Source organism: Equus caballus, chromosome 9 (assembly GCF_041296265.1).
Source record: "Equus caballus isolate H_3958 breed thoroughbred chromosome 9, TB-T2T, whole genome shotgun sequence".
Taxonomy (NCBI): domain Eukaryota; kingdom Metazoa; phylum Chordata; class Mammalia; order Perissodactyla; family Equidae; genus Equus; species Equus caballus.
In genome coordinates, this window is record NC_091692.1 from 81,042,296 (window position 1) to 81,067,304 (window position 25,009).

At 38.1% G+C, this 25,009-nt stretch overlaps 1 protein-coding gene across 3 annotated transcripts in view; it reads right to left on the minus strand.

The window, feature by feature from the left end:
• The window catches only part of ATAD2 (ATPase family AAA domain containing 2), a 66,557-nt gene extending 45,804 nt beyond the window's left edge, over positions 1-20,753 (minus strand). The window contains exons 1-8 of one of the 3 annotated variants that reach the window (XM_023648918.2): positions 20,203-20,753; positions 9,044-9,192; positions 4,329-4,378; positions 2,816-2,981; positions 2,372-2,474; positions 2,036-2,123; positions 999-1,160; positions 286-403 (exon numbers count right to left, since the gene is read on the minus strand). In XM_023648918.2, coding sequence (XP_023504686.2) covers positions 286-403; positions 999-1,160; positions 2,036-2,123; positions 2,372-2,474; positions 2,816-2,981; positions 4,329-4,378; positions 9,044-9,192; positions 20,203-20,520 — 1,154 coding nt within the window. In that variant the 5' untranslated portion in view covers positions 20,521-20,753. Of the gene's footprint in view, positions 1-285; positions 404-998; positions 1,161-2,035; positions 2,124-2,371; positions 2,475-2,815; positions 2,982-4,328; positions 4,379-9,043; positions 9,193-19,677; positions 20,112-20,202 lie in introns of those variants that run through there. The other 2 variants (XM_023648919.2, XM_023648920.2) reach the window with 2 other exon arrangements.
• Positions 20,754-25,009: the final 4,256 nt, after the last annotated feature.

The window sequence follows — 25,009 nt, forward strand, 5'->3', positions numbered from 1 at the left end:
AAAATCAAGTAAATACTGAAGCAAAGATAGCTCTATTACTAAAGTGTGGAACAAGTGGAATAAACTACCTTATCACAGTAGTTACTAACAATTCCTATTAGTGGAAGCAAAAGCAAAAACATCAGTGGTAGTGGGGATTAGAGCACTAAAGGCACAGAGCTAACTCTCCCAAATACATGATTCTAAAATTCCATCCTGATACATCCAATCCTAGGATTCTAGAATCCTATCCTAACATAGCCACAATTATGTTGTCACAAATCAATCACTATTTCAGAACCAAACCTGTTCATTCGTTTACAATAAGGACTTCTTGGTCCTGCAGAAGATAATCGATATCTTGGTCTTGCAGGAGAAGCTGGGCCACTATAAAATATGTTGGGCTTTCTCTGGTGACGAGGTTCTAAAAAAAAGAATTATAACTACATGACATATAAGTATGTATGAAGACAGTTTTGCTCTTCACCTATATACTTACAAAAGTGCTGCCTTCCATGAAAATACTAGTACGTATCTACTATGGAATATTTTACTGTTCATGTTTTAAATAATTTATGTCTGTAAGGTTGCTGTTGAAAATATGTATAGCACAGACACTAACCAACCAAAACATACACTGGCCATAAACAACCATTATGATTATACTGATGCATAACAGCTGATTATTAGCCCCCAGGTATATGCTCATAAGTACTAAGGCACAACTTTTAACATAAATCAAAAGCAGTCTTATTTATGCAGACTGACAAAATAAATTAAGTACAAAGTTATGAAATCTAAAGACATACACGAAATTTCAAAATAGCCCAATTATTTGCTTTGGTCAAGGCTAACATTTAACTTTCTTTGGCATAACTTCTTGTACATTTAGGATAGGTTAAGAAAGACAATAGCCATGAGTGTTCTGCAAACATGAAAAATAATAATAATAGAGGAAAGGTAGTAAAGATAAAGGTAATACAATTATATCACCTGGAAAAAATATATATAGCACTTACTTTCCAATGGAGCCTGGTAGTAAACAGTAGCTTTTCTCTGTCTAAGATAATATCGTTTCTGATTATCTTCTTCTCCATCTTCTTCATCTTCATCATCATCATCATCATCTTCATCTTCACCATCATCTTCATCTTCTTGGTCTTCACCCTCTTCAGATGATTCTACAATTAAGAAACATTTACTTTCAGAAGGACACTCACCAAAATGTTAACAATCTCTAACATGGGAAATTGGGAAAAAAAGAAAGACACCCTCCTTTAAAAATTTATCTACTTCTACATTGTTCATAGAAAGAATCTGTAATTCTTTTGCAACATTAAATGAAGATTTTTAAAAATCAAGTAAAAAATTGTAGAATTAAAAACAACTAGAGGAAGGGAAAGATGAAAGTAGAGAAAGAAGTTTAAAAGCTACTGTAAGTACCAAACTAAAGTTTATGGTATTACTGCTAATTTCATTAATATAGGTGACTATACTTACGCTTCCAGGTTAATGCAACCTCTAGACAAATTTGAGTATCTACACACTTAGTTTTTGCCTTTTAAACTTAAGTTTGACATTCTATCCAGCCCTTCTGGCTGTCACTGAGTTAGTTACATGCAGCATAAATCAATCTACTTATGATAATGTAAAATACCCTTACCAAACATTTAAAATGCATTTCAGAAAACTGGTTTCACTCAAGAAAAGTTCTAATAAATTACAGTACTAAGTCCTCAACAGAATAGCAAAACTTAATTTTAATTACCTTTTAACTAAAATATGTAGAGATATATATGTGTTGTCTGTAAATGTATTACACAAGCAAACCAATTTTATTTGATTTAGAATTGTTGATTTCAAGTAGTTTCCCAAACAAAACATACTATCCTTCTAAGCTCTCCCTTGTCTTCACTTTTTTCTTTTAAATTATGACCAATTCTCTGATCTCTCACAAACTACCATAAATGTCACAGCTTCTGAATAAAAAGGCTATATCCTACTAAATTAAAAGTACTGAAATTCAAACCCAGAAGACAGAAAAGAAAAAACTAACCCACACTGCCTTCTTGATTGTCAGTTGTTTCCTCATCAGTTCTTTGAATATCTTTTTGTTTTCCTCTTGTATACATATTAAGATTCCCCTAAAAATGTTTAAATAAAAGTGATTAAACATCTAGTATATTTATAAATAAAAATACAGTAGGATCTTCCAATCTTGCTTAATTATGAAGATATTTTCAGCTATAAATGCTTACAACTCCAGCAATAACTAGTGACTGATCAAACAAATGCTGAACAAAATGAATAATTTAACCAAAAAATGGATAGGTACGTAAGAAAAGGTTAAACTGGAGATTAAACCATCCCCTTAATGGAAGAACATATTTACTTCTTCTGTTTCATTAAATACTCCCAAGTCTTCAAGTTCTCTCATTCGCTGTCTACGCATCTTCTTCATATCATCCATTTTTTGAAGTACAGCTTCAGCAGTGCTTTAAAAAAATTGATATAAATATAAGCTAAAATTATAAAAGAGTAGTATATTTTTAAAAACAATTTTTCTTCCATTGTACTCTTTGAGTGTTGGGGTGTTAAATATCTCTATAAATAGCATTGATTTACTTGTGTAAAAATATTTTTAAAATTTTTTCCTAAGAATTTAGGTACATACTGTATACAGAATCATTACAAAGTCCTCTAACAATCATTCTCCGTTACACTTTACACAAACTGAATGCGTTAAATATTCACGCTATTCAAAATTTATGATCCCGCCTCAACAAAAGGTTTTTGCCAGATAAATCATCTTACAATGTAAATAATTTTTACTTACTTTGTTATAAGTTTGTCAAACAGCACAGACTGGTTCACAGTACTATAACGACTTCTAATCCTACAACTGCGGCGAACTTCAACATCACCATTCTCTTCATGCAAGTGTTCTGTAGTCTGAACAATGTTCCTAGTCCTCAATGACCGAGTAGTTGGAATCACTTTGTCTTTACAGATGTGTACATAAAAATAATGAAAAGATTTGAAATAACAGCATTTATGAAATAATTCTAAAATGAACAATTAAATAGCTACACTTTCATATAACAAAATTTTAGTGTCTCGAACTTACCTTTCTTAAAAATATTAGAAAACAAAAATAATGTTACAAGAAACACAGTATATACTTACCATATGATCCAGCAATTCCACTCTCAAGAGAAAAGGGAAGATATATAATACAAAGATTTGTACACAACTGTTCAAAGCAGTTCTGTGATAACCCCAAACTGGAAACAACACAAACATCCATCAAAAGATGAATAAACAAATTGTGGGAAACAACCTAAGTGTCCATTAATGGATGAATGTGATGAAGAAGATGTGAAATATACACACAGCAGAATATTATTCAGCTGTAAGAATGACATCTTACCGTTTGCAATAACATGGATGGACCTTGAGGGCATTATGCTAAGTGAAATAAGTCAGACAGAGAAAGACAAATACAGTATGATATCACTTACGTGTGAAATCTAGAAAAGCTGAACTCACAGAAATAGAGAATAGAACACTGGTTACCAAGGAATGGGGGTTTGAGGGAAAAGGGGAGATGTTGGCCAAAGGGTACAAATTTCCAGCTGTAAGTAAGTTCTAGGGACCTAAGGTACAGCATAGTGATTACAAGTAATAATAGTGTATTATACACTTGAAAGTTGCTAAGAGAATAGATCTTAAATGTTCTCACCACAAAAAACAAATGGTAATTATGTGACATGATGAAGGTGTAAGCCAAAGCTATGGTAGTAATCATTTTGCAATATATAAGTGTATTAAATTAATATTTGTTGTACACCTTAAACTTTCAATTATATTTCAATAAAGCTGTAAAAAAACCAAAACAAATTGTGGTATATCCATTTAGTGGAATACTACTCAGTAACAAAAAGCAACAACATGGATGATACTCAAGGTAATTTATGCTGAATAAAAGCCAGACAAAAAAGAATGCATGCTGTATAATTCGATTTATAGAAAACTCCAGAAAAACGGAAACTAATCTATAGTGACAGAAAGGAGATCAGTGGTTGCTCAGGAATCTTAGTGGGTAGAGGCCACGGAGAGAAGCAAAAGGAGCCAGGAGGCATTATAAAGGGGCCTGAGGAAATTCTGGGAGGTGATGGTTATCTTTACTATCTTATTGTGGTGATGACTTCATGGCATATACTTATGTCAAAACCAAAAAATGTGTACACTTTAAATATGGACAGTTTCTTGTATGTACCTCAATACACCTATAAACAAAATATTAATTACATGTTTTTAAAATGTGGAAGGCCTTTAACATTACTTACCTTCTTTGCACTCTTCTTTTTTTTTATCAGCCTGCTGTCTGGCCAACTGCCTATATGAGAAAAATACATTACATAATTCAAAATAATTTTAAATCCTACATTTCCTAATACTCCAAACTATGACAAAAAGTTAAATCAGTTTGGAGAGTAAATACTCGTAGCTACCTAAAAACCTAAAAAACAGCTTCAGAATATCTCTGCTTGTATAATATAAGTTACAGTTAAACAGTCTGAGAACCTAAACAGAATTAATCAAATGAAAGTATCTTACCTAAACAGGAAACGAAATCCTTAGCCTAAGTGTTTAGGTATAATTGAACTAAGCATTGAGCAAAAACAAGTCAATGTGTTTTATGCCATAGGGATATAATGGTCCCACATCATTGAGGAATTTATAACTATAAACAAAACTAATGTCCCTTAGTGACATGTTAATTTCCTTCTAAGAACATTTGCTGGCCACAGTCTTTACACGACATGCATTAACATGTACACGTAGAAACAATCCCATTTATGAATCAGATGTCCTACCTACAAACTGGCAGACAGAATCTACTGAATCGGAAAGGTTTAAAAAAAGGTACCCTACCCTTACCTTTTTCCAAAATTCCACTGAGCAAACAAAATAGTTATGTCTTATTAACTTATTTTTAAGGATTTAATTTTCCATACTTGGATAGGCTATACCTATTAAGCAACCCATGTATCAGGCTATTTGCAACTGGGCTGGTTTTACATGTGAAATTTCAAATGTGATACTTTAAAATAAAAAGAAACCATCTTATCCAGAAGAGTTAACTCATGCATCCTCATAACAATGTAAGTCATCACTAATTCCTTCCCTTTCTTGGAACACAGATAAGAACCAAGAACAAAATCAAAACCCTTGGAGCAATCCATCTACAGGTGAAGGCCTAGTTTGTTCACAGGCTCATAGACTTTTCTCATAAAGGAGCCTCTGCCTATATACCATGTATGTCCACACTTTTATAAACCAGGCCTCTGTTAAGATGGTAGGGACACAATGACTAAAGCAGTGTTTTTCTTTTTTTTTTGCCTGTAGGGGAAGTGGGGGCACCTTTTCCCTTTGCAAGGGTTGATAAACTTTTTCTTAAGTGGATAGTAAATATTTTAGGCTTGTGAGCCATAAAGTCTGTGTTACAACTACACACACAACTCTAACACTGAAGTGGAAAAGCAGTCACAGACAGAATGAATGGGCATGGCTGTATTCCATTTACAAAAACAGGTGGCTGGACTTCTGTTAACACCTGCAAATCTGATGAAAGCTATCGATCTCTTCTCCCTAGAAAACTGCATATACACATACAAGTTTAAACATTATTTTGGAAGTTTCATGTGCCCCCTGAAAACCATGATTACTGGACTCTAGTTAAGAACCCTAGCACCAAAGAAATACAGATTTTGCCCTCAAGGCATAGTTACTCAAATCTTTCTGTTTAACAGTCTTGGTCCCCTTGTTTTTGAGCCCCAAATAGCTTGAAAACAAAGTGGGGGGAAAACACAGGAAGGAAGGAAGTAAAGAGATTACTTCAGTCAGGCAAACTGGCAACAGCAAAAAGGGTCACCCTAATAAGAAACAGGAAAACTACACAAAGCAGAATTCAAAAATATTAAAGGCCACTTTACATAATTCTTATACAAACAGATCCTGATGTTATCATTATATAAAATAATAAATAGTCCCTGTAATAATGATCTGAATACAGAGATTTTTTTTTAAGATAGGAATTCTTCTCCACAGAAGACATACAAATGGCCAATAAGCACATGAAAAGATACTTAACATTATTAACCATCACGGAAATGCAAATCAGAACCACAATGCAATACTTCACACCAATTAAAATGGCTAAAACCAAAAAGAGAGACTATGACAAGTGTAGGCGAGGCTGTGGAGAAACTGGAACCCTCACACATTGCTGGTGGGAATGTAAAAGGGTACAGCTGCTTTGAACCAAAGTTTGGCACTTCCTCAACATTAAAACAGAGTTACTATTTGACCTAGCAATTCTACTCCTAGGTATAGACCCAAAAAAATCAAAATCATACGTCCACACAAAAATTTGCACACCAATGTTCATAGCATTATTTATAATAGCCAAAAGGTAGAAACAATCCAAATGTCCATGAACTAATAAGTGGATGAACAAAATGTGATATATTCACACAATGGAATCTTATTTGGAAATAAAATAAAAAGAATGAAGTGCTGGCAAGATATTCTAATACAGACGAACCTTCAAAATATTGTACCAAATGAAAGAAAAAACAGTTTCTTTTTGGAGTGACGAAAATGTTCTCAAATTAGATAGTAGTGATGGTTGCACAATATTGTGAATATTCTAAGACCACTGAATTACACTTTAAAATTATGAATTTTATGATATGTGAATTATATCTCAATAAAGTTATTTAAAAATAATTAATTGAAAAGGTAGGAATTGAATATATTTTAGAAGGAATCTAATTAAAAAATATCAAGTCACTCATCTTTAAATCCAGATTAAAAAGCACTTATTTTAATACACTTCTTTAATACTTTTCAAGCATAAAGCCCAGCACAATGTTTCACAAACTTGAAATAATGTACACATCCTTCTAAAGGTAAAAACTTACAGGACTTCCAACATTAATTCTTTTATGTCTATCTATAAGCCAAACTAGATATAAATTCATTTATGTTTTATACAATAAAACCAACCACCAACAAAAATATTAATACAACATGAGGTTTTGCTGAAACAAAACAGCCATTTGCTGCGTGAATGTGGTACTGACTGCTATCAATTTCTCTTGAGTTTGGTATGTTATGTATCCTGTTTGTTGCGTATTGTGATGATTCAATTCATACTTCTCTTTATCTGAAGTGCTCTAAACCTTCATTTGAACAGCTTGTCATGACATCACATCACGTGGCTTTCTCTTAGAACAGACATGTCATTTATGTATTATGGTCAGATTTTGTTATCTCACAAACCTGAGATAACTAAAGCAGTATTACTTGGTGCCAATTTAGTTGTAAAAACAAATGTAGGGCCTGGAATTTTATGGCTGTTCTCTGTAGGGTAGCAATTTAGATGACCCAGAATATTTATTTTTTTCTTCAGATCATAAAACAAACTTCAAAATTCTCACAGAGAATTCATGGCCCACTCCCCCCCCACCCCAAGAAGACTTCAAGTTTCAGAAATACTGGGGTAGCTTAAATTGTATTTCACTGATTCTAAAAGTTGTACATTTCTCCCATTTTAATGTTTCTGAAATTGGGATGTCTTATAAGAGATGGCATGTTGTAGTTTAACTTTCACTACTTTTTCTTTTTTACCATCTTATAAAATAATTTTGTACGTTTCAACTGCTGTTATCTTGGATTCCCTGAAATACAACAGTAAACACTCCATAAATAATGGACGAAATAAGATGCAAATTTAAAAATATATAATAAAAGACCAAGTAACTGAAAAAGAAACACTAATGCAAAACTTAAAAGGGCATAACCTCACTTATCTGGAAAGCCTGCTACACAAAATCAAAATCAAAATCTAAATTCTGTTTAAGAGTACGAGAGTTCTCAGGTCTGGCCTTCTAGCCGAGTGCTTAAGTTTGCGTGCTCTGCTTCGGTGGCCCAGGGTTTTGCTGGTTTGGTTCGTGGGTGTGGACATGGCACCATTCACCAGGCCATGCTGAGGCGGCATCCCACATAGCACAACCAGAAGGACCTACAACTAGAATATACAGCTATGTACTGGCAGGCTTTGGTGAGGAGAAGACAACCAAGGGGGAAAAAAAAAAGAAGAAGAAGATTGGTAACAGATGTTAGCTCAGGTACCAATCTCAAAATTAAAAAAAAATCTGGTAAACATATAAAAAAAAGTAGGAGAGTTCTAGTCTTCTAAGTCATGAGCAATTTATGAAAAGAATTAATGTAAAAACAATTATTTCATCAAACAAATTTTATTCTAATTGGCACTTCCTCCCATTTATGTTAGGACCACCAAAGTGGGGGAAAAAGTGAAGGTTTTGAGCTAATTAAACTTAGATTTAAATCTGTCCTGAACCAAACAAACCCAACTTGCATGAACTACCTACTTAATTCACTGAAACTAACTCCTGGAGTATTCAAATGGAATTCATGCTACCTACCTCATGCTTCTTGGGAAACAAAGTTTAAATATGTATAAAACATCTAGTCTCATTAGACATGTCAAAAAAACCCCACATTCTGCCTCTACGTGAAGACTGCTTTATAAGCACACCAACACAGAGAAATTCAAGAGAGACTCAGAACTGATGAAAAACTTGGTAGCAAGCAATCAGAAATATAACTACTATTTTGAATAAAAGCTCTAGACAGACTACGAAACAGAACCACATATCATAAGAAAGTTACAGTCACAGTCTCTTTAGATACTCAAGTACTTAAGAGACCTGATCCCGTATCAACCAACGTTGTTAGCTGCATTCACGCACATCAAAAACATCATCTTTGGACAATAAAAACAAATCCGACTGTGTACATATTACATTTTTAATTCAATAATATTCATTTGTGGTAATTTCACTTAAATAAATAACATTTTACAACCCTGAAATCTTGATGACTGGCCAAGAATACACTTAAAAATCAAATGCAAATTCTAAATTATTACTTTAAAACTATTTTAAATTAGCATTCAACCATCTTGTATTACCTTGTAAAATGCCTGCCATTAGCATGTTTCTCCGTTATTTCCATATTCTTTTCAAAACTAGAACCTGAAGAATTCTGTGCATTTTTTCTCAAAGATCTTAAAGCACGTGTCCGGTGGTAGGTTTCAACTTCCTTAACTGAAGACCCATCCTTTAAGAAAAATTAAGAAAGCCATCTAAGTTTTTCTTTAGTCAAAATTCCCAAGTTAAACTCCTCCTAGGAGTTTTCTCTGATTATAAATTTGTAACAACTGCTATTTGTGCAGAATCATTTTGCATCTCTCTAGGGAGCTACGAAAGTTAATATTTAGAATAAACAATCATTTTATGATAAATATTAGCAACGTCTATGAAATGGCTAATATATTTATTTATGAACTATTATGAATAGTTCTATTTCATAATAAGTTGTCTAGAGAGTTTAGTTTTCCACTAGTGATAAAAAGTTGTAATAGTCCATAACAGTAAGTACACCTTTATTTTAAGGCTACAGAAATTAGAAAGATACACACACCATTCGTTGTCTGCCATGCAACCACTGGCAGCAACCTTAAAATAACTGGACCATCAGAATTGTAATTTTGGCTTGGATGACAAAAAGGAGTTATTACTATCTATTTCACCCAGATAATGAAACAACTGAATTCAGAGACTGGCTTTAGGTAAGTTAATCTGTTGTAAAACCACAGAAACTCCATGTAACTTTATTTTTGCTCAATAGACCAGAGGTTCTCTAAGTCAGTGGGCTGCTTTATGAGCTACAGAGGTTCTGTCATAAAGTATTCAAAAGTTCATACACATCTCTCTGAAATCATATAAAGAATACTTTTACACTAGAAGAGAAGGCAATAGTACCTATCAACTCTAATTCATGCATTCCTACTCTGAAGATTGACAATTTTAGAAAAACAGGCAGTGTTTTAGAAACAGTGCCCCCCACCTTAGGCTGGCTTTATTCGGTCATTTCATTGTTTTATCAGGACATTCTGTCATTAGTTTTGGGCAGAATATTTGATTGGTTCACAAGTAAAATAAGGATATTTATACAAGCATCTGTGTAAGAATTAAACAAGTACTTCATAAAATATTAAGTGACGTGTATGATTTGTTACCACTTTTATCAGTGTACCTACATTTAAGGATGTTTGAAAAAAATATCAACACTTTTAGGTAGGTATATTACTTTTTTATTTATTTATTTATTTTTTTAAAGATTTTATTTTTTTCCTTTTTCTCCCCAAAGCCCCCCGGTACATAGTTGCATATTCTTCGTTGTGGGTCCTTCTAGTTGTGGCATGTGGGACGCTGCCTCAGCGTGGTTTGATGAGCAGTGCCGTGTCTGAGCCCAGGATTCGAACCAACGAAACACTGGGTCGCCTGCAGCGGAGCGCGCGAACTTAACCACTCGGCCACGGGGCCAGCCCCGGCAGGTATATTATCTTTAAAACAACCATCTACATCTTAGATCAGTGTAGTGTAACATAAGACTTTCCAAGGCAAATATTAAGGGAATCTATTTCCAGATTCTCAACTTTCATATGTACTTTTCCTTAAAACTCATCTGCCTGTGAAGGCACCTTAACACAAGGCATCCTCTTTCATTTACCTTTCTCTCATTTTACAAAACAAAGTCATATCTCTCACTCATTCTGGATCTTACTATCGTGGACTGCCTCAAGGCATTAAACACTTCCTAAAACCAAAGAAAGAAAAACACTAGTGTAGGTGTTAAGAAATTGGCACCGGGCCCAATGGGGTAGTGGTTAAGTTTGTGTTCTCCACTTCAGTGGCCTGGGGTTTGTGAGTGGGGCTCCTGGATGTGGACCTACACACCGCTCATCAAGCCATGCTGTGGCAGCATCCCCCACATACAAAACAGTGGAAGACTGGGCTCAGGTGTTAGCTCAGCAACAATCTTCCTCACAAAAAAAAAAGACTGACCAAAATAGGCAACAAATCCTTTCCTTTGTTAGATGGTTTCCAATTATTTGCTTTCAAGAAAATTGAAAGGAGACCTAATCAAGCTAAAAGACCATTAAAAATAATTTTTGGCAAGTGATTTTCAGCATAAAAGCCAGAAAAATTGCGAGGCACTGCTAAACAAAACTCCCTTCATTACTATCTACTTATTTATATGAACAATGTTCTCAGTGCTTACATTTATAAAAACAATGGAACTGATGCCAAACGTTTTCAGCAATAAGTAAGACTCACCCACAGATCCATGAACTAACTGAGTGAGGAGGGGAACTCAACCACATGAAATCCTAATGAAATCTTACTTTCTACGTTTAATCATTTTGAATCAAAATAGGTAATGCTTTCGCTGTTTTGATCAATTGAATATTAATAACTGTGATAATTCAATACATAAAAATTTTATTCCTTGGAGCCTTACAATAACAGAAAAATGGAAAAAAAGTCAAATTTTGTTTTACAAGTATGAAATGATAATTAATAAATGACTTTCAAGCATACAAATGTATCAAGATAAAATGCTGTACATTAAATGAATTGGAAATGCAAATTAAAAGGGGAAAAAAACGATGAAGGTAAAATTTCTGACCACTAAAAGCGCTTGTTCATGTATTATTTTTTACTGTTCCAAGACAGGTATCAAATAACTATGGTTTTTAGACCAGTGGACCTGTAGAAGTCTGATGTAATAGTTTTATTTTTTAACATCAACATTAAAAGATGACAAATAGATCTCCATTGTAACTATTTAAACCAGTGGGGGTGGGGAGATTTTAGATGGCAGCTTAGAAATGTATAGAATACAGAATTAAAAAAAAAAAAAAAACACCTTAGGGGGGCTGGCCTGTGGTGCAGCTGTTAAGTGCGCATGCTCTGTTTCAGCAACCCAGGGTTCACTGATTCAGATCCCAGGTGTGTACCTACGCACCTCTTATCAAACTAAGCTGTGGCAGGCGTCCCACATATAAAGTAGAGGAAGATGGGCATGGATGGTAGCTCACGGACAATCTTCCTCAGCAAAAGAAAAGGAGGATTGGTGGCAGATGGTAGCTCAGGGCTAATCTTCCTCAAAAAAAACAAACAGGGGCCAGCCTCATGGCCAAGCGGTTAAGTTTGCACACTCCACTCGGCGGCCCAGGGTTTCCCCCGTTCGGCTCCTGGGCGAGGACATGGCACTGCTCATCAAGCCATGTTGAGGTGGCGTCCCACATGCCACAATTAGAAGGACCCACAACTAAAACTATAAAACTATGTACCGGGGGGCTTTGGGGAGAAAAAGGAAAAATAAAATCTTCAAACAAACAAACAAAAAGCCCTTAGTGGGGGGCCAGCCTAGTGGCACAGCGCTGAAGTTCGCACATTCTGCTTTGGTGCCCCGTAATTTGCTGGTTCAGATCCCGGGTGCGGACCTACACACTGCTTGTCAAGCCATGCTTTGGCAGGCGTCCCACATATAAAGTAGAGGAAGATGGGCATGGATGTTAGCTCAGGGCCAGTCTTCCTCAGCAAAAAGAGGAGGATTGACGGCGGATGTTAGCTCAGGGCTAATCTTCCTCAAAAACAAAAACAAAAACCCTTAGGAACTCTTAGAAGAAAACATAGGGGAAAACTTTCATGACATTGGATTTGGCAATGACTTCTTAGCTATGACATCAAAAGCATAGACAACAAAAGAAAAAAATAGATAAGTTAGACTTGATCAAAATTAAAAACTTTGTGCAAAGGACACTATCAACAGAGTGAAACAGAAATCCATAGAATAGGTGAAAAATTTGCAAATCATATATCTGACGAAGGACTGATATTCACAATATAAAGAACTCCTATGTTATAACAAAAAAAAATTAAAAATGGGCAAAGGACTTGAACAGACATTTCTCCAGAGAATATATACAAGTGGCCAGTAAACACATGAAAAGATGTTGAACATAACTAGTCATAGGGAAATACAAATCTAACCACAATGAGATGCCATCTCATACTCCTTGGGATGGCTATTATCTAAAAAAGAAAGTAAGTGTTGGCAAGGATGTGAAGCAAGTGGAACCTGTGAGCACTGCTGGTGGGATGTAAAATGGTACGGCCACTGTGGAACACGATATGGCAATTCCTCAAAAAATTAAACACAGAATTACCATATGACCCAGCAATCCTACTTCTGGGTATACACTCAAAAGAAGTGAAAGCAGGACCTGAACAGGTATTTGTACACTCATGTTCAAAGCAGCATTATTCACAACAGTCAAAAAGTGGAAGCAATCCAAGTGTTCACTGACAGATGAAGGGATTAAAAAAAATGTACATACAACAAAATATTATTAAGCCTTAAAAAGAAAGGAAATTTTAACATACTGATACAACATGGATGAACCTTGAAGATATTATGCTAAGTGAAATAAGTCAGTTACAAAAGGACAAATATTGTATGTTTCCTCTTAAATGAGCCTCCTAGGGTAGCAACATTCAGAGACAGAAAGTAGAACAGTGGTTGCCAGGGCCTGGGAGGAGGAAGAACGAGGAGCTGGCGTTTATTGGGCACAGAGTTTCAGTTTTGGAAGATGAAAACTCTGGATATGAAGGGTGGTGATGGTTGCAGAACAATGTGAATGCACTTACTTAATACTACAGAACTGTAAACTTAGAAAGGGTTAAAATGGTAAATTTTATGTTATCTATATTTTATTACAATAAAAAAGGAAAAGTAAATGTCACTATATTCCCGGGGATAATAATAAAAGGTTTGTTTCCATAGAAAAGAGAAGGAAGGGGGTGCTAAATACTGAGAAGAAAAGATTCCCTGAGAAACCTGGAAGATTTAATCTTATAAATGGTATGAGTGAATCTTTGATGTGCATGGTGAGCGGCTTAGTTCATCCTTCCTAAATAAGCATTAGGCATTAAGAAAGACTCTCCTTAACAGAGTGGAGAGAAAAACAAAACAGGTTTTTGGGGAATCAGCTATATAGAAATACACACTGGGGAATTTTAAAATATCATTAACTTTCAAAAAAGTTTACATAAAAGCAATATAAAAATAAAAGCAATACACATCCAATATAATTGAAAAAAATGTAACGCACAAAGATGAAACTGTCACCCTTAATTCCAGCTACCCACAGACAACCAGATAACCTTTTGGTGCATAAACCATTCTTTTCCCATGCAAACATATTCGTACTATTTTTAAATTGGGATAATACATAATACTATTATATTTTGTAACTTTTTCTTAGTAATACACTTTCCCATGTCATTAAATATCGTTCTAAAATTTTTTTTAAATGAATAGTATTTCAATCATTACATGAATCTATTTAACAACCTGTTTAATGTATTACGTTTAGGTTATCTGCAATTTCTGTGTGTTATAAATGCCTCTAGATGAATTATTTTGTGTACATATAATTATCTAAGGAAACCAGCACCGTTACTAGATCAGTCACAGTTTAATATATAGCTAATCAAAATAATTTTCTAGAGGTAAGTTAAATGCCAACTGTTAACAGTTAATTAACACTGGATGATAGAAATGGGGACTTCCATTTTCTTTTTTTTACATTTTTCCAATATGTATTACTAGAAAAAAATTTCCTAAGAAGTAAAAAACAAAGAGAAAAGATACTTAATCTGAAAACTAAACCTGTAGATGTAGTGTTCTCATTTATTCTTTAGCTAAAATCTACTTAAATATTGAGAGCACTGATAGTTTTTTAAAAGTGAAGTTTTAAAAGAGGAAAAAATATACGTTAGATTTTTAAGTATGTTATAATCTTGCAGAATCAGTAAGTTAGTACAGGGAGCATGCAACAATAGAATAACAAAAGTTTTTTCCCCAAAGTAGACACAATTGCATAAGAGAAATATTCTAATATGCTGTTTTCCCACAAAAAAACAAGCTTATTAAAGCTTTAAATTCATAACAAAAAAAATGCATGGAGGGGGTCAGCTGGTTGAGTCAATTCAAATATCAATTCAACAAATGACGTTTAAACAGGATTTTTTAAATCACAGTTATAATAATGCTATGAAATGTATTCATCCAGACTTAGGCCTCCTTGAAAGCTTGAACAGCAGTAAATTTTAATGCACAATGGTAAACATGTTAGTATATCCAGTTGTGACATCCTTCCTCAGCTTCATCTTTAATTCCTCACCACTGATGTCTTCCACAAGCTCCAGCAATTTGATTTTTACCTCTACCGCTCTTTCAGTAGATCTAAAGCTATCTCCCAATAGCTAAAGCCAACGGCCTCTGCTCTACCTCATTGACTTCTACGGAGTTGATCACTCCCTTCTTTAAATGCCTTGACTCTGGTTTACATGACATTCTTTTTTACATAATTCATCCTCTTCTCACCCTTAAAATACAGCCATGGCTCCAGACCTTCTTAAATATTTTTGTTTTGCTATGTTTTTTATTCACCTTCAAGGATTCAACTATCACCTCTACAAAGATGACTCCTAAAGACATATAGTCCTAACCTCTCACCAAACTCTGGCATCACATTCTCAATGTTCTGTTGCTCACCAATTTAGCTGGAAACAACACCACCTTCCCTCCCTGTATCTGAACAACTCTCAAACTCCTTGCAGTATTATTTGGTATTTTTCTCTCCATTCCTCCTAGTATATTTATGCTCTAGTTTTCTCTGCTTTGGTCTATTGTGATAACAGTGTACTTATTAAGAGCCCAAACTCTTAAAGATAGACTACCTAGGATTGATTCTTGCCATGTCACTTACAGCTGGGTAACCTTGTCCAAATTACATAAGTTCTCTGTGCCTTAGTTTCCGTATCTGTAATGAATATAATAATAATAGTTACTTTATAGGGCAAATGCATGTGTGTATGTGCATGTGTGTACTTTGCCTGGCACATACCAAGTGCTATATAAATGGTAGCTATTAACATTATAATCTTTTAACTGGTCTTCCAAACTCCAGATTTGTTGACTATAATCCATCCTAAACACTAACTCATCAGATCTCTGTTCTAAAAGTTGCAACTTCTAAGCCTAAAATCAAGGGCCAGTCTAACACAAACTGACAAAAATGGACTACCTATTATTACACAAAACCAAGCACACTCTCTCAAATGCAGAGCAGCCACGTCACCTAACTCCAGGGAGCAAGATTTATTGCCACATGTCAAAATCTCCCTATCCATTCTTTGTGATACATTGAGCTGTATACTTTTCATTTTTCTGTGTTGTGTTATGCTTCAAGTTTTTAAAAATCTCACATATGTCATACACGTCAGTGTTGAGTCTGGAACATCTTTCCAGACTTTTAAATAAACATACTACTAAAAAAAAACCCAAAATAGTACCTTCTACATACTACACCATGTTTTATTTTACCTAACAACATACGGAAGAATAAAAATGTATGTAAACACAACCCAAAAGTAATGCACAATCATCACCCAAAACCCCCCCCCCTACTATCTATCCTTAAGTGACTCTTCAGCGTGAGAAACAACTCTAAATTTAATGAATCAAAGAGCCTCAGACCTGTGAAAGCACAGAAATAGACAATGGCTAATCTGATTCAGAGGAAAAAAGAAACCACAGAAGGGGCATCCAAACTCATAAGGATGGTAGGATGAAAATAAAAGTTTAAAAAGCAAAAAAACAAATTAAAAACAAACAAAAATTCAGGGAACCCATAAAAGTAAAGGGAAAAAAAAAACTAACACAGCCTTAAGCTCAGCTGAGTGAGACTATATTCAAAGTGTAAAAGTAGAATGTGGGTAATAAATAGATAGGACCGTAGGTACCTTCAGAATTCGAAGATAAGGTCAGCCTCTGAGATTAGATGAAGAAAAATTCAAGTTAACGAACTAACATGAATAAATTCAACCATCTGTAAAAGTAACCTACCCTAAGAAATGCTCTGTCAATAAATACATGGCTGAGGAGACTAGGAAAGACCCAATCAATCAGGGTGATCAAGGAGTTAAGTTTCTGAAATGCATAACTGATGTAAAAAACAAGCTATAATTAAATCAAATGAATGTATAAAGTCCGTAAATGAGAAAATATTCCAATCACAAACGTACGTTTCATTTTTAGTATTGGTGGGCTTTGTCAGCACTAATACATACATTACCCCTCAAGATTATCCATTTCTTTTGATCCAATCCCATGTTCACCAAGGAACACTCTGACCATAATTTGGTCTAGAGGCTTTACAGAAGAGAGGAGTACTATGTCTCAAAAAGGTATAATCTCTACTGGAAAGCCTGGCCTAGGAAAAAAACTCTTTCCACCGTACAACATCCAGCGGAGTGTTAATTGCTCAACCACTACACACCACTGACACAACACTTATGGCAAACAGTCTCTGTACGTTGCTGTTAGGTCTCCTCCGCTAGACCAAGGTCCTTTAGAGCAATGACAACCAATAAGAAATATTTCTTATGCACCTATTATACTCTAGGTTCTGTTTGAGGTTCTGCGAATACACTGCTGAACAAAAGGTCAAAATCCAGATTCCTATGGAGTTACATTCTGATTTAGGGAGAGAGAAAAATATCTAAAAAGTAGGAAATTATAGAATATGTTAGAAGGTGGTAAGTGCTATAGGAACATGAAGCAGAGTAAAAGGGCATGTCAATCAGAGTGGTTTGTAATGTTAAATAGGGTGGTTAGGGTCACCATCAATGAAAAGGTGGAATTTTAGCAGACTTGAAAGAGACGGATTCCTAGGTTCTCCTAGGTAGTACTCGCAGTTCTGTGGCTTATATAAAGGTGAATTTGAACAAGTTATTTAAGTCTCTGTGCCTCAGTTCTCTCATCTGCAAAACAAAGGTAACCACATCTACCTCATAATGTTATGAGGACTGAGTTAATACTTGTAAAATTCTTGGAACACGTTATTAAACACTGTCAATAAATACATGGCTGAGGAGACCAGGAAATACCCAATCAATCAGGGTGATCAAGGAGTTAAGTTTCTGAAATGCATAATTGACGTAAAAAACAAGTTTCTTTTCTGAGGTTTTTTTGTTTTTAATTAAAAAAAATGCAAAAGGTAAAGGAACAGGTCATGCTGATATCCAGGGGAAGAGTATGCCCAACAGAGGGTAGAGCAGTGTAAAGGCCCTGGTATTCAGAAGCAGCTGGGCCAGGGAGGCTCGAATAGACTAGGTTTTGCAAAAGAAAGAATGCAAGAGGATGTCATTATAAAGGGAAGGGGCTAGGAGGGCATAAGGCTGCTCCCAAACTTTTAAACTTTGACTGTTAGATAGGGATTTTTGAGCAGAGGAATAATCAACTGTTTTGACTTTAAAAAAGATCACTCTGTAAGCTATATTGAGAACTGACTGCTGGGGGGCAGGGGGGTCAGTCAAGAATCTATTTTAATAATCCAGGCAAGAGATAATGGCTTGAACCAGCATGGCAACAATGGAGGGGAGCTAAGAACTTGTCAGATTCTGAATATATTTTGAAAGTAAAGGGAACAAAATTTGCTAACATGAAACGAGAGAGGAGTCAAGGATGACTCTAAGGTTTCTGATCTGAAGAAATGGAAAGATGGAGAGGCCATTAAATAAAATTGACCATGGTCTTAAGAGCCGACAATGACTGAGTTCTAACTACATGCCAAGCGTTCAGGTAATCTCCTTACACGCATGAACACATTTAATCCTCACTACCCACGTGGTGGGTATCACCCCTTTTAACAAATGTAGAAACCTGCTGATGCTTGGCAAGCTGAGACAAAAAAACCTAACAGTTGTTTTAAGTGCCGGTTACTTAAGCAGTATTCAGTACATCATTACAGTCACAGGACCTAGCATCGTTCCTGAAGATGATAAACAGTCAACGAATATTCACCGAAATAATTAGCTTTTCTGAACATGAGCTAGTAAGTCAAGTGACCCGAGTTCAGTGCAGAAGTGTCTGGCCCCCCGAGATGTCTACCAACTTGTGCATGTGACTGAGAAACAGCTCTTGCAAGTCAGGAATTTGTTTTTTCAATGCAGAAGCACCATGTCAGAGACTGAACAGACTCTTTCACTCCCTTCAGTAGAGGAGCGACTAGGATGGGGCATCTACAACAGATACCGACAGCAAATTTCCTACAGGGATCCCTCCCTTCACTATGTTTTGTCACTCTGCCATCCCTCCCCCTGGTCTCTCATTCTGACTTCCCAGTTCCTAACCCTCCCTCTCTGGTCCTATTTTTCCCACCCCCATCCCCAGCCTCCCTCCAACACAACTATACTGCTTCCTGCTGCCTTCACTTGAACGGGGCTGCTTCCTCAACTTCTCCAACCCATTGTTAACACTGCCCCCTCCATCCGTGCCTCTCCCAGCAGCTGGGGTGGGGAGGTGGAGGGACTCTCCCTCAGCCTTAACTCGGCCAATCGCAAATCCCATCTGGACTTCAGACCTAGACGGAGAAGCCCTTCTTTCGAGAGGACTTGACTGTTCCAGCCCCTCGGAAACTTCCCCTACAGACACTGTTTATAACTGCAGCAGGATGTAACAGGAAGGGAAAGGTTCTGGGGGCAGAGAATCCAGGCTCCGATTTCAGATCGACCACGGACTGACTACCTTCTTGAGTCCGCTTCTTCCTCTGTAACGCCGATACCCTAACTATCCACCCTCGTGGAGCTGACACGGGGCTTCACGTCGGTCCCCATCCCTCACCTTGTGCAACCTGGTATTATGCACTGTGCTCTTATTCCCGAACCTCTCCGGATCGTAAAGGAAGGGCGGGGAACCTGAATTACAATCTCTATTCCCGTGGCCCCGAAAAGATTCATCTCGCATACAGTCTGTAAAAGCGTGTGACACTCGATTGATGGGGACCTCGCGCGGGAGCCTGGGCGACTGACTGGCGGAGGGAGGGGAGGGAGGCGGGGGGCGGGGCAGCCCCAACCCCAGGCCCGGCCTCCCACTGCACTCCGGCTCCGAGGGCTTCGCTTTCCCCCTGCGTCCAAGTCGGCAGGAACGCACGGCTCAGCCCTCTTCCAGGCAGCCCGTCTCCTCACCCGCCCCGCACCCCTCGGGGCTCCGGTGGAAGAAGCTGCGCTTTCCCTCGTCCTCGATCCCGTTCCTCCCAGCCCCTCCCCCCAACTGTCACCCCAACCGCGCCGCCCACCCCCCAGGCCCCACCCGGGCAACGGGTCCCCCAGGCCCGGCCCTAGGGGCCCGCCCCAGGCCGGTACTCACGCCCGCGGCGGCCGCGGTGACGGCGGACTGCCCAGCGGCGGTCGCTGAGCGCAGCCGCCTCCGGCCGATCTGCTCCAGGCTGAGGAACTCGTTGGACAGGTCCAGGGAGTCCGTGGCTGAGGCGGCGGAGTGGCTGTGCAGCTCCAGGCTGCTGCGGAGGACCACCATCTTCTGGCCGCTTCGCCCGGCCGTCCGCGGCGGGAGATGGGCCCGAGCTGGGGACGGCAGCCGCTCAGGCTCTTCCGCGCTCCGAATTCTGGCGCCACAAGCTCCGCGCCAGCGGCCGCAGCGCGCGCGCCCGGAATCCCTCCGCCGCATGTCCCGCCCACGCCGCCACCCGACACTCGCAGGCTCGAAACTTTCCTTCCATCTGTAGAGGGAAGGACTTCGGGCCGAAGTTGAGGAGAACCTGCACCTCCAGTGTCGAGCACCTGAGCGAACAGGGGCGGGAGAACGCTGACTTCTTTTTCTTACATAGTTCCGGCTCGCGGAGCTCGGCGGAGGGAGACGGCGGGTAGCGGACGTGGTCCCGTTTGGAATTTTGGCGCGTGGATGGCGGAGGGGGAGGGGAGGCTCCCGCCCGCTCTGATTGGCTGGCGGGGGTCTGGTGGCCCCTCCCCGCCCCTCCCGACACCTGCCTGCCGTTTCCCGCCCTGCAGGGTTCAAATGCAAAATGCCGAGTCCTTGACTGGAGGGGGAGAAAGCACTTGGCCTTTGACAGTTTTTGACTTTGATCCTTAACAGCTTTGTACTGATAGCTTAACCAAAACAAGTTAATACCAAAAGAAAACAGAAAAGGAGCTAAAAGCAAGCTGGCAGAGCACTATAGTTAAGAACACAGGTTCTGTACCCAGCGCTGCCTTATCCCACGCAGACGATCTCGAGCAAATTATTCCCCTCTCCAGGTCTTACTTTCCTCATCTGTAAATTAACTCTAATAATAATACCTCAAGTTCTAAAATATAATCATACCTAAGAACTGTGTCTGTATGTATGAATGTTAGCTACGGTTACAGAAGTACAGAAAATGGCTTCTCTAAGATTACAGCGATTACCTGACAACTTTGAAATAGACAACGTGCTGAATGATCGCAATGTGAAAGGAGTCTAGTGAAACAGAAACAAAAGCTATTTGTTATAGAACTATGTACTGGGGCTTTGGGGAGAAAAAAAAAGAGGAAGATTGGCAACAGATGTTAGCTCAGGGCCAATCGCTGCTCACCAAAAAAAAAAAAAAAAAGTTATTGATTTGGATGACTACGTTTCCTTAATTCGATAAGTACAATTCCTTAATTCAATAAATTAAATATTTATTGAGCATCTATTATGTCCCAGGCGCTATTCTAAGCACCGGGGAGGCAGCAGTGAACAAAAAAGAGCAAAAGTGCCCTCATAGAACTTGAATCCTGGTGGAAGGAGGAAGACAATAAATTAAATGATATATTTTTTAAAGGTGCTAAGTGTTACACAGAAATATAAAAGTAGGGAAAGAGAAGGGAAGCGTGAAATTTTAAACAGTGCGATTAGGGAAGGTATTTCTGGGAGAAGAGAGATGCAAGCAGAGGGAAGGGGAGGACAGGGAAGCCAATGAGATCAAAGAGGAAACAGTGACGAGGAGTAGATCCTGCAGGGTTAAGGGCCTCAGCTTTAAGGTTTTTTACTTCTTCTTGTAAGTGAGATGAAAAGGCATCGCAGAGTTTTGAACAGAGGAGTGACATTCTGAGTTTTCGAAAGAATCCCTCTTGCTGCTGCACAGAGAATGCAATATTTGGGACATACTTAGACTAAAAAGAATTTGTTGCTTATCTGGACTTAAATTTCAACTGGGTGTCCTGCATTTTGATTTGCTAAGTCTGGCAACCCTAGTTAGGAGACCATTGCAATTATCCAGGCAGGAGATAACAGTGACACAGACCAGTGTATGAGCAGTGGAGGTAATGAGAAATGGTCAAATTCTGGGTATATGTGGAAGAAAGAGCCAACTGAATTTGCTGATTAATTGGATTTAGGCATGAGAGAAAGAGAGGAGTCAAGGATGACTCCAATGTTTGTTTTCCTGTCTGTTTTTTTGCTTGAGCTAATGGAAAGATGAAACCACCTGACTTAGATGGAGACAGCTATGGCTAAAGCAAGTTTGGAGGGAATATCAAGAATTCCTTTTGATGTGCATTTAAGACATAGAAGTTATTGTATATTCTGCACTTAAAATTTGGCCTTTTAAGGGGCTGGCCTGGTGCCTAGTGGTTAAGTTCGCCAGCTCTGCTTCGGCAGCCTGGGGTTCACATGTTTGGATCGCTGGTGCAGACCTAGCAATGCTCATCAAGCCATGCTGTGGCAATCCAAATAAAACAGAAGAAGACTGGCGCAGATGTTAGCTCAGCAACAATCTTCCTCAAGCAAAAAGAGGAAGATTGGCAATAGATGTTAGCTCGGGGCTAATCTTCCTCACACACCCACAAAAATTTGGCCTTTTAAAAAGTTTTCAAGAATGTCTGCACCATCTTGTTTATCGGAGCATTGTTTGTGATGTGAAAAAACTGCAAACAACTTGAATGTCCTTCAGTGGGGCCTCACTTAAGAATGCTATATAGTCATTAAAAATTATGATGTAGGGGCCAGCCCCATGGCCAAGTGGTTAAGTTTGCACACTCTGCTTCAGCAGCCCAGGGTTTCGCCGGTTTGGATCCTGGGCTCGGACCTAGCACTGCTCATCAAGCCATGCTGAGGCAGCATCCCACATACCACAAATAGAAGGATCCACAACTAAAGTATACAACTATGTACCAGGGGGCTTTGGGGAGGAGAAGCAAAAAGAAAATATTAAAAAAAAATTGTGATGTAACTGTGTTAATTTAATTATATGGAGAGTTGTGCACAATGCACTGTAACTTGTTAAGAAACTACAAGGAAATAGGTATCATATGGTTCATCTTTTTTTTTTTTTTAAAAAGTATATGCGTATACTTGCATTGGAACCCAGAAGAAACAACAACAAAATGGTAATGGTTAATTTCTGGATGGTACTATGGTTGTGGCATAGTTTCTTTGCACTCTCTCAATCTTTCTGATTTTTTTTTGCATTGAATGTATATTACTTTTACAGTAGGAAAGAACCTTTAAATGATTGTTTGCTCACTATAAATGAAAGAGGAAAGAACAATATTTAAAGTAGCATAGTCTATCCTTATGATATGTTTACTTTTCTTTATGCATATTATACCTCAATAAAAATTTATAAAAAGCACTTCCACCCAAAAAGCATATGCATTTGTAATTTTGTTAGCTATTACCAAATTGACTGCCATGGAAGTTACAGCCATCACTTTAGTTCTTTTAAAATAAATAAAGAAATAGAAATTTCAGAACACCAAGAGGCAGAACCATCCGAAAGGTTTTCTCTGTTCCTTTATTCTCCCTCTAACAATATTAAGAATTAGCACACTTGTTTCAACCTTTGTTTGGTGTAGTCGGTTGATTTGTGTACCCCAAAGGATACGTCCATGTCCTAAACTCTGGTACCTGTTCATGTGATCTTATTTGGAAATAGGATCTTTGTAATTAAGGGATCTTGACATGAGATCATCCTGGATTTATATGGTGGACCCTAAATCCAATGACTGGTGTCATAAGAGAAAGGAGAGGGAGATGTGAAACACAGAGAAGGTGATGTGAAGATGCAGGCAGGAATTGGAGTGATGCTTCGATAAGCCCAGGAACAGCAGGGATTGCTAGCAACCACTGGAAGCCGAGAGAGGTACAGAACAGATTCTCCCTCAGAGCCTACCAGAAGGAACCAACCTTGCTGACCCCTTGATTCGGACTTCTGGCCTCCTGAACTGTGAGAGAATACATTTCTGGAGTTTTTTTTTTTTTGAGGAAGATTAGGCCTGAGCTAACTACTGCCAATCCTCCTCTTTTTGCTGAGGAAGACTGGCCCTGAGCTAACATCCGCGCCCATCTTCCTCTACTTTCTACATGGGACGCCTACCACAGCATGGCTTTTGCCAAGCTGTGCCATGTCCGCACCGGGGATCCGAACCTGCGAACCCCGGGCCGCCGAGAAGCAGAACGTGTGAACTTAACCCGTGTGCCACCAGGCCGGCCACCGTTTCTTTGTTTTTTTAAGACAACTAGTTGATGGTAATTTGTTACAGCAGCCTTAGGGAACTTAAAGAGTTGGTCTGGAACTGGTCTTCAGCGGGTGAAAGTTCTTTCCTTTTCTGAAGTCTTAGCTATTGTAGATAAGAATGACTTGATTTAGGAAAAGAAGAGGCAGTAGAAACTGAGGTTCTTTCCCCGAACCCCTGACTACTTAAAGTGGATCAACTGTTTTTACCTTATGTGAGACAGAAATCAGGGCTGAAGTGAGAGCTAATCCTAAATCCATTACCTCATTTGAGATGAGGTCATAGGTGGGTCTCTTTCTGTTCTTTGGTAACAATGTTAAAAAGTAAACATCAATTTGGACAGGGATTTCTTTCAAGAATGTTGTAAATGTGACCTTAAATCCATTAGCTAATCTCGTGGATTTCCCACAAAAGGGGAAAACCATTAATCACATGCAGGTGGGGGGATCATAGTTGCCATTTGCCATTGAAACAGACACCTCTCCTATCTGAGAGATTTTCTCTTTGTGTGGTTTGGGTTAAACAGGGGATGGCCTCCTTTGATGGAAATCCTACAAGGACAGATACTTCATTTCCCAGTTAACCTGGCAGTTAGGATTCAGGCGTGTGACCGCAGGTCAGAGGGCTGCTCCCACCTCGGAATTCATTGCCTCTCGAAGGAGTGACCTAAAGATGCACGG